Source organism: Quercus robur, chromosome 7, assembly GCF_932294415.1.
Source record: "Quercus robur chromosome 7, dhQueRobu3.1, whole genome shotgun sequence".
NCBI classification, from domain to species: domain Eukaryota; kingdom Viridiplantae; phylum Streptophyta; class Magnoliopsida; order Fagales; family Fagaceae; genus Quercus; species Quercus robur.
Genome location: NC_065540.1, coordinates 35,689,434 through 35,702,759, shown reverse-complemented (window position 1 = coordinate 35,702,759; position 13,326 = coordinate 35,689,434). Strand labels below are relative to the sequence as shown.

Here is a 13,326-nt window from a genome sequence, read left to right as displayed (position 1 = left end):
AATTAGCAAGGTGAGCAAAAAATAATGAGAGAGAGAGAGAGAGGGTGAAAAGGTGAGAGAGAGTCAGATTTTATTAATTTTTACAAAACCCTAACTTTTTAATCTTGTTTTCTCTTGTTTTTGTATGTGTTTTTTGTTTTGAAGGAGAGAAACATAAAATTGGGGTAAAAATACATATTTACCCTCATTTTTAATGGAGGTGGGTTATAGAAGACAAACAGAGTAAACCTTAAGTGGGTAAAGTGACACTTTTCAAATCACAGGTTAGCAATGTAAATTTTAGCCAATCCACAGGTGGGTTTACTTAAATTACAAAAAAAAAAAAAAAAAAAAAAAAGTGATTAGCTAAAATAAGGATCCCTACAATTGAAAATTTTTATGTAAATGAATAATGCATCTTCTTTTTTTTTTTTTTTCTTCATGCTCATCAATTTGAATACCATATTACCTCATTAAATTGAAATGTATTTCAGGTATATTTTCATAAAGATTGATAAGTTTAAATAAATAATTATTGTATCATTTTGATGCTTATTTCTTGTATAAGTAATTTATTAGAATAATGAATATTCAGGATCTATGCCCCTAGCCCTATAAAAAAATGATTTGATAATTGTGATCAATATAATTTAAAGGATAGTTTAGAATTTATAAATTGATTGGGTCAAAAAAAAAAAAAAAAAACTTTTGAATCATGTAAAGGTTAACTTGATGCAACTATAATACCTTTGCTAATAGTCACTATTTCTAAATAGTTGGACAAAATGGAAATATACCCCTTTCAGCGAAAAGTTTCAACAAAATACCCAATTTCTGAAATTATTTAGGAATATGCCCCTATTTTGAAACTCAATTTTATCAAAATCGAGTTTTAGTGTGGAACTTGAGTTCCACAAATTTTTTTTTTTTTTTTTTTTTTAAGTTTAATTTGACTATAACTTGATTTTCTAAAAATCGAGTTTTACATTGAAACTCAATTTTTAGAAAATAGAATTTCAAAACAGGGGCATATCCCTAAATAGTTTCAGAAATGGAGTATTTTGTTGGAACTTTTTGTCGAAAGGGATATATCCCCATTTAGGCCCTAAATAGTTATTCGTCTTAATCTAGTATTTTGGCTTTGAATAATAATTTTTTATTTGGAAATTCCCCAAAGGTGTGATCATAGGTTTGTATCTTATAAATACTAATAATATTATTTCAACTTCTAAATTACATGAATACATTTACAAAAGGAGAGAGCTATCAGCTATAAATGGAAATAGTAAAATGAGGCTTGTAGGAACGATGATTATGTTTTTCATAATTTTTTCAGTTGCAATGGAAGGCGATATTGACGGACGGCATAAACACCGGCGTCGTCCTCCATTAAAAGACCCTCATCATTGTCCCCTTAAGCACCGTCCTCCACCCCCTAATGACGATCCCTCCCTCCAAGTGCTAGCTACAAATTCCCCCCTTATATATGATTATAAATGTTATAAGGCTCGTGTTAAAGCAGAATGTAAGTACATAGCCATTAAAAAACTAGAGGAATGTCGGGCACTATGCATGGTGAAGTGTGCTGAATCTCTTCTTCATGACGTATATAATTGAACTATTGGGTTTCTGTAATACGTAACAACATCTGCAACATTTATAAATTTGGTTTGTATAATAAGAACAAACTATAGTTTAAAAACCAGAGTCCTAATTTTGTGACTTCATGTCTCAATATCCCCCACCTCCCCTAAAATTGTAATATATTTTCAGTTTAATAAATGTTCCCTTCAAACTATATAAAAAAAAAAATACACACTTCACCATACATAGTATCATGGATTCATTATCCAATCAAATATCAATGTATTATACACTATATGCCTTTATCTCATGATCTATAATACAAGTCAATTCTGATTTATGAAACACTTCATATATATCCCCCCCCCCCCCCCCCCCCCCCCAAAAAAAAGAGCAAAAAGAATCCGACAATTATAAAATAGAGACAAATATTTTCCTTAATTTTTAGTGCAAATTTTAGATATTGAGAGTTATAGGGGGAAATTTTTGTTAGTTTATAAAATCGGTAAGCTTATATTTTGATTTAGATCTTTCTCCACCTTCCCCCCAGCAAAAAAACATATGCACTTAAAGGTATAAGCATCTGACTATTTATGGGATTATGCAATCTCTCTCTCTCTCTCTCTCTCTCTCTCTCTCTCTCTCTCTCTCTCTCTCTCTCTCTCTCTCTCTCTCTCTCTCTCTCTATATATATATGTATATATATGAATTGAAAATGTTTGACTTTCATTGATCTTTGAATATTTTGCCATGTTACTTTCGTAATCTCACGAATTTTCACATAGCAATCTTTTTTTTAATTATAAAAAATAAGTCCTATTTAGAACTTGGGATTCTTGAAATACTTGGAATTCCAAATAGAAGAGTTTTGCATTTTTACTTTTAGAACTTAAGATCCTTGAAATACTTGGAATTCCACACATATTAACATTTTAATTGTTACAGTTATTTGAAACCATTTAAAACTCTTGTTCTTATTTTTCACAACATTTTCACAACAAATCATAAGTAATTAGTTGTTATTGGTTTTAATTTGAACCTATTACTGAAATTACTTTTTTACTCAATCAATAACAATCCATAACAACCTGCTACTTAAGATTTGTTGTAAACATAACATTTCTTTAAAATAAAATTAAATAAATAATTAGAACAATTGTTTTATTGGAATAAAGCAATCAAATATTATAAACAAATTTTTTTAGGAAATACTAAACTAATTCTAATATAAGTTTCTTAAATATTAATGTATGTACTCAATATAGACAAAGACTAGATCATTGCCTAAACTGGAGAAACCACCCATCTGACTAACTCTTTAACAGTTAGTCATTATGGTACTCTCTCTCTCTCTCTCTCTCTCTCTCTCTCTCTCTCTCTCACACACACAGACTTACAAGCTCATGCTCACTTGGCAACTACAACCAAAAAAAAAAAAAAAAAAGCCCATAAACTACAAAAACAAATATCAAAACAGCATCACGACCGTTTCCTTGTCCCAAAATCTCTTTGCTAACAAACTTCTCGCTAGGGTAAAACAAACTTGAAGTAATCCAGCCGATAAAACTGGGATCACTGCAGTAACCTGCATGTTCACTGAAATAACATGTATGAAGATTATCGATGATTCAACTTCAATATACATATTTCACTCCAAATTAATGCATAATTTCTTTGTTTCCCAAAGTACAAAATTTAATCTGAGCAAGACCCTTGATTTGTACAGAAATTGCAAAGTAGAATCGGTGATCAAACAAGCTAGCAAATGATATAGAGCACCTTATGGCTAACCATTGCTTTACTCTGGAGCAGTTTCTAATTACATTTTAGTTTCTTCATAGTTCACAAAGCATCAATGCATATGCTTGTCAGCAAACTATTTTTCTTGGAAGTGGGGCTAAAACAACAGGTCACATCACATATTTGCACTTCTACTGTTGGTATCTTCTTGCATGCATAATATATATATATATATATATATATAAGTCCATTCAACAACCATATTGATTATATAGAGAACTAGTGAATATGTGCCAAAATCCTAAAAATAAAAATTGACTCTGCTACAGATTTTTTTCGCTCCCTGAACTCTATGGAAGAGGACTTCACAACAATACACAGGATTTATCAACATATAAACATGTAAAAGATAATCTAAAAACTGCCTGCATAAGATAATGGTATAAAACTATCTTTTTTATATATTGGTAACTTAGTTACACATGCACCTATTAGGTCTTGAACCCAAGAACACGCACTCCACTCATTTCTTATGGGGAAGGAAGTGCCATTTGAGTCGAGCTTATCTATAACTAGCAGTATTGTGCTTCAAGGAAGGTATGGAATTAACAGTATTTGCTTATCTAACAATATAACAGTATCATGCGTTCTTGGAAATTAAAACATACCTATTTTTGAAGAATCTCTTTGTGAGCTATGAAGGAGAGAAAAACATTCCATATAAGAGCAATAAAATTAGCAGCAAGGACCTGAAATTGCTGTGGGACAAATCGGAAGTTGAGAAATTGGAAGGGTATCCACAACTTCCAATTTGCAAGAACAGCAGAAAACCACTCCTACAAAATTAAAGTCAAAATGAAAATGTTAAGAAACAAAATAAAATGGAAAATAACCCTGCCAATGAACCGCCTCTAAAGCTCATATAAATAAATGCCTTCAGAACCACCTGCTGAAGCTTCGGAATGACTTGTGATGGCCTTCCTTCTAGGGTCACCAATGTAGCTAAGAAAACTCCAATGAATATAGGAGAAAAGAGGAACTGCAATTAAATTACCTTGCATTAGTAGCATTAGAGATTCTTTTATGCAATTTGAGAAACAAATTTAGATATATTAGGTCACCTGATCAAGTAGAAGGCGCAAGAATGCACCTGAGGCTCCAGGCAATGGTACCAATTTACTCAAATACAAATACCTAAAGACACATCAAGTTGTGAAAATGAAGATTGAATAAGTAAATAAAGGTCACATGTATCAGAGAGGCCAGAAATTCTTTCTAAAAAAATGTATATTGGTCTTGGCTTTTGTCCAGTGCATTTGATGCATGCTCATCATTCCAGACTACCCTTGCCTCAGGTTCATAAATAAATATAAAAGATTATCCTTGCCTCTGATGATCCAAAAGCATATCCAGGAATAGATATAAAGAATCTAATTTAAAATAATTTTTCTATAGGTCAAGTAGGAAAACATCATTGGTAAGCATATATGGGGTCTCATGGGTGACACAAAAACAAATAACAAGGGATGTAAGTAAGAAACCACAAATTTTAGCTGCAATGTATATATGTACATGATCTTATCAAAAAAAAAAAATGTATATATGTACATGATGACTACATCAATTACAAATAAAATTTAGAATTTCCAATTTTTTAAAGCAAATAGAAAATTCAAAATGCATAAGAAATCAATCTAATAATTGTTAAATTACTGCAAAACGCATAGAAGTGCTATTAATATTATTAGATAAAAATAATGGACAAGTTGCTGTTGCTATATCTCCCATTTTCACACATAGACATGGACTCTGAAGCATTACCAGAAATGCAATGTTGGACCCACTAACACCAGACCCAACAGAGTAAACAGGAATGTCCTTTTCATGTCTAGCGATGGCACTTGATCAATCACGAGCTGAGGCAAATAAAAATAATTTTAAAATTCAGTAAAACCAGACTGATAATTGTTAAATCATTGCAATAATGCAGTACTTAGGAAATACACAGAAAAGAGAAAGCTTTAATTATACAATTTAACTTTCCATAATTTAGTAACCTCATCACTAAAGGTAAACGTTTTGCATCTCTAGTCATTACTAACTAAACTGTGGCAACATCTATGAGTCTCTGTGGCTTGCATATTTTATTTCCAGCTTAGTTGTACAAGTAAGAAATTGGAATATGTGCCACGAAAAGCAAGTGAAATAAGAGAGTGACAATCTGCAAGATGGAAATGCATAAGAATCACACTCTGATATACTGTTCTACCAAAAAAAAACACTCTGATATACTGTGGAATGCTGGAAGAAACATATCAACAAGATCATCCTGCAGTTGTAGTTATTCTCTAAACCCAATACTCCTTAAAAGATAGTAACCCTTATTACTATCACATCCATTAAGGATATGACAACCTAGACTCAATTTAGGTAGTTCAGAAAGATAAGTTGAAAGTTTGCCATTGTAATTTCTATTGGGATAATTATGAAGAACGAGTACAGAGAATCTGTAATAATCAAGAACCATTTTTTTTTTTTTTAAATAAGGGACAGTTTGAAAAAGACAGGCATCCTCTTAGGGACTTTGTTCCTGGTGAGTTCAACCTCAAGGGCACCTGAATTCTAATTATTACCGCAGTGTAATAGGGAGTGGCCAGACCATGATAGTACATATCTGTTATACTTGCAACTTGCAACTTGCAAGTATAAAAGCTAAGCTTTTTGGTTGTTTGTCTTCTTTGAACTTGTGATGTGGGCAGCAAATATAAGTAGAGCTTCCTTCTTTCTTGGATGGTTTGGAAGTAGATCAAAAAAGCTCTACAATGAGGCTTTGGTTTTACAATTTTTTTTTTAGAGATAAGTAGGTTTTAGCCCCAAGGAAAGAGGGAGGGGAAGATTCAAACTAGTGTCTCAGTTTCATGAGGCATTAGTCCCCATCCGATCCGATTACAGTATCACTTGGCATTATTGGTTTTGCAATGTCATGTATAGCAAAGCTGCCTCCCAATATACTTGACTCCAAAGACTTATCCAAAAAGTCACACAAAAGTTGGATCTTCTCCAACTCTGATCTCTTTCCCTTATTCATTTCTTCTTCTTCTTTTTCTTTTTTCAGAAGATAGTACATTCCTTACAAATATGACAAGTAAAATCCACCCAAATACACAAGTATACAAGGGTAGAGAACCAAAGACAAAACAAAATCAAAAGAAAATAAAAAACTATGCATGTGTATAAGACATGAAATCTCAAAAGCAATCTATATAATGATCATATGAGTCTGTCATCCAAGCACATAATGTGGGTAGAAATCATATAGAATGCATCTTTACCCAGTCCATTTAAGGCCACTTAAGATCTAAACATACTCAGTATGACTCTTCTATATGGAGCCAGCAGTGTGCATCCTACGTTGGCATCTCACTAAGCAACCCTATTTAGAGCTAGCAACTCATCGAGACGAAAATTAAGCTTTAAAACACTAAGGCAGGTGTACTAATCTGCAAACCATACATAGGCCTTAATTTAATAATAAAACTTTTTTATCACTACACTAGAATGTAACAATTTATTTCACCCTAAACCTACTTCCCAAAGAGAAACCAAACAAGCTTTTTATATATTTTGGAATCCAACTCATATTTAAAATTTAAACATCACACACACACACTCTAACTACCAATTTTGTATTTCTACTCTCTTTCACCCTTTTTTTTTTGGTTGAGGATTACACTTCTCTCAATGTAGCAGGCATCTATTTGGTATTATTTTAACTAAATGATACATGGCATGGCATGGGTGAACTGCCCATTATTGAGAAAGCTTGATCTCTTTTTTTTTTTTTTTTGGTAAATATTTTACAATACCACAACACCCTTCTTTTTTTTTTTTATAGGTAATCAGAAAACTATTATTAATGAGAAAAAACGAAAAGTACAAGTTGTTCATGATGATGAACATCAAGAAAAAATAGAACAAACAACACAACAAAAAGAGAAATCAGGAAACTAAGCTAAGGGAAAGCATAAACTTAGTGAGAGAAGAACAATTAGTAAAACCCCAACAACAAGACCACTCCAAAAGACTCCGTTGGCATAAAACCTTTAATTCATCCAACGTCTTCTCATTATCCTCAAAGGAACAACGATTTTGTTCCAACCACACAATCCACATCAAGCATCCTGGAACCAAATTCCAAATGTCTGAATTATGTTTCCCAAGCCACTGATGCCAACAAGATAACAAACCCGCTACTAAACCTGGCATAACCCAATGAATACCAAAAGCCTGAAGCATAAAAGTCCATAGGGAATGAGTAACAGGACAATGAAGAAGAAGGTGGTCTACCAACTCCCTATCACAACAACACATACAACACCAAGTAGCCAACGAGCGACCCCTAAACATTAGATTATCCAAAGTGAGGATCCAACCATGTGCAGCTGTCCACAAAAAGAACGCCACTCGCCTAGGAATCTTTGGTTTCCAAACACCCTTCCAAGGAAACAAAGAATTCAAAGCACCCCGAATCGCATGGTAATAAGACCGAATGTCAAACTTACCATCACCTTTTAGCCGCTAGCCAAGAGTATCACTCCTATCACCCTGAGGAATACGAGTTTGGATAAGCTGGAATAAAGAATAAGATGCAGCTAGCTCCCAATCTTCAAAGGCTTTATAAAACCTTAAATCCCATACTCTAACAGTACCCCCTTCTGGAATCCACAAAACCTCAGAGATACAAGCATCCTTGACCGCTGAACACACATAAAGCTCAGGATAAAGATCTTTAAGATTATTATCACCAATCCACCTACCATGCCAAAAGCGGATACGAGTGCCTTCACCTACTACAAAAGACAGATACTTAGAAGCTCTCCCACCCCCATAAATGCTTCTCCATAATCCACACCCATGAGTCCTCCTGCACACTTTAGTACACCACCCACCCTCACCATATTTTGTAATGATGGGAAACTTCATGACCATATCTCCACAACCATTTCCCTAATAAAGCTTGATTAAAAGACACCACAATTCTTATCCCCAAACCACCCATCTCAACGGGTAAACACACCTTTTTCCAAGCCACCAAAGGATATTTGAAACTCCCCTTAGAATACCCCTAAAGAAAATTCATCTAAATACTTTCCAATCTAGCAGCCACAGATTTAGGAATAGTAAAAAGGGATAAATAGTACGTTGGGAGGCTTGAGAGAGTACTCTTAAGTAACATGAGCCTACCACCCTTAGATAAATAGATACACTTCCACCTAGATAACTTCCTCTTCATTTTCTCCAAAATAGGATTCCAAATCGAAGCTGTCTAAAAAGAAGTCCCCAACGGCATCCTCAAATATTTCATAGGCAAACTGCCCACTCTACATTGAAGAATATTAGCCAATGCATCTAGATTATTCACCTTCCCAACAGGGACAATCTCACTTTTCCCAACATTGACCTTCAAACCCGTAAAGGCCTGAAAACAAGACAACACCAACCTTAAGGATAGTAGCTATTCCCTAGAGGCATCACAAAATAAGATAGTGTCATCAGCAAATAACAAATGGGAGATACACACACCAACAGAGTTCATAGAGCCCACATGAAAACCCAGAATAAGATTACACTCCTCTGTCTTCTTCAATAGTCTACTCAAAACCTCCATTATGAAAAAAAACAAGAGCGGGGATAAAGGATCCCCTTGTCTCAATCCATGAGAACAACCAAAATAACCTTCAGGGGAACCATTTACCAAAACTGAAAAATGGACAGAAGTAACACAAGCCTTAATCCATTTCAACCCAAAACCCATCCAGCCCAACAAATAAAACAAGGCCTCCCAGTTCACATTTTCAATATCAAGCTTGCAAACCACACCCGATAATCTACTCTTCAACCTGCTATCCAGATATTCATTTGCAATAAGCACTGAATCCAGAATCTGCCTACCCCCAACAAACGAATTTTGAGACTCAGAAATAAGATTATCCAAAACCACCCTCAACCTATTAGGCAACACCTTGGATAGCAGATTGTTCACACTACCCACCAAACTGATGGGCGAAATTCCTTAATGTTAATAGCATTACACTTCTTGGGAACTTAGTATATAAGCATTACCCTTCTTACAAGTTTCTATTATGCATAGAGTTTTAATAATTGAAAATGAAAGTTAAGAATAGGAATTAGTATATAAATAAATAAGATTGAACATTGTACAAGTTCTTAAAAGATATCAAAGCCCATATAAAATTTTTTGAAAATTTTCAAGTATATTGCCAAAATTTTAATGGTTTCACATTGATTTGCTTTCTCAATTTATTCTTAATTAAAAAAATTATCTGAATAAATTTCTTATATTTTGATTACTTTTTAAAGTTATTGTGTATATATATATATATATATATATATATCTTTTAGTCGACACTAGGCATGAAAAATAAATTACAATTTCTATTTACGTTCTATTTGTCTGATAATTAATTTCTTGTTTTATTATTTTATCATACTTAAGTTAATAAACATGTTTCGAATGAACTCTATTTTCAACTTTGTCTTTTATATCTTAAGAACTTTACCTTTTAATATCATTGCCCTGGACTTAAAATCCTTGCTCCACCACTGTTTTAGTTATATAACAATAAACTTAAACTAGTGACGGAGTTGAAGTAGCATTCAGGCATTTCCCATATATGTGATCAAGCTTTCAACTAACTGACTTGATTCCCAAACACAGGAAATACACAAAGTAAATGATACTCTATTCTTACTAAACAAATTTACAATAAAAATACTGGTAGGTCAACATTGATAACAAATCCACAAAGACAGAAATTTATACATTCCATTGATGAAAATTACAGGAGGTGTACCTGACAGATCAAATCTCCAATTAAAGTTAAAAGTGCTGATGTCAGAGCTTTTATTGTCACAGGATACTTCGCAAGAAGAGCCAAATACCTGTAATATGAGAACTTCATGTTGATAATGGCAGCTTATGAATGATTTTTGTCAATTCCCAAGTATACAGGAAAGTGATTAACACAAAACTGAGCTCGTATTTCATTTCACACACAAATTAAGAACTAAAAAACAAAAAGCGAATAAGCTGACTCTGAAAAAACCAATAGGAACTAGCTTTTTTTTTTTAACAAGTTACACACACCCGGTGAGTCTTAAACCCAACCTTACCCTCCACATTGCCCTTAAAAGGAAAGGACTGTCAATTAAGCTAGGGCTCATTGACTTGGCAATTCAATCCCATGGCACTAGTAAATTAACAATATTTAGGCCAAAAGCTTTAGCTCAGTGGCATTGTCTGCTCTCCTTTATGAGCAAAATAAAAATTCAAATCACCATCTGCCGCCATTGTAATTTGTAACTATCGAATTATTCTTTAAAAAAAAAATTAAAAAAAAAAGGAAACCAAAAGGCATAACATAAACTACATTTGGGAACCATAAAACAATACAATTAACAACATTAAACTAAAACCAAATAACTTGAAACCTTAGTTCATTACCATGATAGCAAAGACTTATTTCCACCACCACCGTCACTGCTGCCAGCACCACCATCACCACCACTACCTTCACCTCTCCCACCAGAACCTCCATATCCACCCGACCCACCATCCGAAACCGCAGAAACTCGAAAATGATCAAAACCCAGTTGCCCAAATCGCATTTCAGAACGGCCCAAATTCTTAAACTCGGCTCCATGGCCAGAATTCAACGGGTGAGAGTAAGAGTGGCACGAAGAACAGGGACGAAACCCGCTAATCCGAACTGGGTTTACGGGAATTCGGGTGGAATGCGAAATGGGTCTGCGAGAAAACCCCATGAAACTGTAAAAGAGTGGGGATTTGCGGATGAGTGATGCTGGGTTTGGAACCATTTTTGTTTCTGTGAAGATTGAAGAAAAACAGGGGTTGTGGGAAAGTCTGTGTAACTGTGCGGTGGGTTTTGGACTGAGGTTTTTTTTACGCAACTAGTATAGGATAGGAGTGCGGTTCTTGGGCACTGTGCTCTTGCTCGGTGTTTTTGAATATGTGAACCGGAGCTTGAACCGTATTGAGCAGTCCGGTTCGTATAAAATTATTTTGACTTTTTAGTTTATATATATATATATATATAAAGAAAATTATTTATGGGAGGATGAAATTAGCTGAGTAGAGTATAAGTTTGAATTTAATCAGTAAACGGTATACCTATTGGCTATTGTATTACAAATAAATAATTTTTTCAATTTCTGCATTTTTCTATCCGAATAAAATGGGTCAAATGAAGATTATTTCTTAATTTTCCTTATTTAGCGATAGAATTGTTTTCCACTAAAATTTCCTAAAAAACAACTTTATCTTATGCGAAACTAAATAAGAAAAGTCAATCGATAGTTTTGCAACTTATTTAAAAAAAGGCCAAACATAGGAAAATTAAATAATTTTTTTGAACATGATTCATTTTTCATAAAATATTAAGGGTACGTTTGGTATGCTGTAATAGCTCCTGTAATGGAATAGTTATTCATGTGTAATAGTAATTCGGTCATTTGGTTGTATCTTTATTACATGGATTAGTTATTACATTGGAATGACTATTCTTTAAATTGAAGAATAGCTATTCCTCTTTAAAATGGATGTAATAGCTATTCCTTAGTATATATAATAGGTTTTAAAATTAATATATTTCCAAAAATATAAAGTTTCCTTATACATTATCTTTTACAAGCTTTCCATATGTAACAACCAAACTAATGAATAGTAATAGTTATTCCATTACAACGTCATCTATTCCCAGTAATAAAGATTACTATTCCTAATGTAATCTACATTCAGTGTACCAAACGTACCCTAATATTGAAATAAAAAGAGTGATGTGATTCCAATTAGCTTAAGTGACTCTTGTCTATATATACTATAACCAAAACTTTTGACTTTTTGTTAACCTTATAATATATTGACATGTAAGCTTTACAAGCCTCACAAATTTATACCTCATTATAATTTATTTTATTTTTTTTAATTCTCTTAATTAAATTGAATACTACCACATGATAGACTCACGCTCACTCCTCAAATACCATAGTCGCCATGCCAAAACACAAAGCAGTCTTCATAGTCGTTTTTCCTAATTGTTGTGAATGTTAGGGTATGTTTGGTTGGAGGAGTGGAAAAGTGAGGAGATAAAAAATTGTGGAAAGATGGAAAAGTTGGAAGATAGAAAAGATTTTATTTTCTCTTCTATTTGTTTGGTTGAGAGTGGAAAAGTGGAGGGATAAAAAAAATGAGTTTGAATAAATTTACTCATATACCCTTGTTAAAGAATGATGCCCAATTAAAACAAAAAAGTGACAAATAACCATAAAAAAAGAGCAATCACCCAAATTTATTAAAAAAATAAAAATTATGTCCCAAAAAAAATCAGTCTAGTTAAAAAAAAAGTATCATGCCCAAACCCTAGAAAATCAAAAGAAAAAAAAAGGGGGCAACTTTACTATCCAGAAGAGGAAGAAAAAAAATAAGAAGAAGAAGCATGCCCAAGCCTAGAAAATCAAAAGAAGAACAAAAAAAAAAAAAAAAGCGTTGCCCAAAAAAAAAAAAAAAAAAATAGGCAACAAGGCAACGTTACTACCAGGGAGAAGGGAAAAAAAAGGCAACTTGAAGAAGCCTATGTGCACATGCATATGGGTATTTTTGTCAATTAAAAAAAAATCATCCCCACTCAATTTTCTCTCCATTTTAGGAAGAAATTTTTTTGGTAGGTTCGGGGAGAAAACACCCAGGCTCTACCATTTATTTTCCTTCCTCTTCACCCAACCAAACACACTTCAAAAAAGTTTCCCTTCCTATTTTCTCTTCAAAGTTTTCCATCCACCATGTTTTACCTCCAAACAAACACACCCTTAAGGTTGTTATTTCTTTTTTTTTTTTTTTTTTAGGAACTTTAGGGTTGTTATTTCTAGGCGTGCAGATTTGCTAGCTATCTATGGAGTTCCTATGAAACACCAGGATTTCACTTC

The 13,326-nt window shown here is 33.3% G+C and overlaps 1 protein-coding gene across 2 annotated transcripts; it reads right to left on the bottom strand.

Annotated features, from left to right (window-relative positions):
- Window positions 1-2,707: 2,707 nt before the first annotated feature.
- LOC126693237 (protein sym-1) lies at window positions 2,708-11,346 on the bottom strand. Of its 2 annotated transcripts, none has more exons than XM_050389148.1 (7): window positions 10,829-11,346; window positions 10,179-10,266; window positions 5,125-5,219; window positions 4,425-4,497; window positions 4,250-4,342; window positions 3,972-4,139; window positions 2,708-3,148 (listed from the first exon to the last, which is right to left on the bottom strand). In XM_050389148.1, the coding sequence occupies exons 1-6, from the start codon at window positions 11,200-11,202 to the stop codon at window positions 3,972-3,974; spliced, it is 891 nt and encodes a 296-aa protein (XP_050245105.1). In that variant the 5' UTR covers window positions 11,203-11,346; the 3' UTR covers window positions 2,708-3,148. The 2 variants fall into 2 exon arrangements, with proteins under 2 accessions (XP_050245105.1, XP_050245104.1); XM_050389147.1 differs by having other exon boundaries at window positions 2,708-3,159; window positions 10,829-11,344.
- Window positions 11,347-13,326: the final 1,980 nt, after the last annotated feature.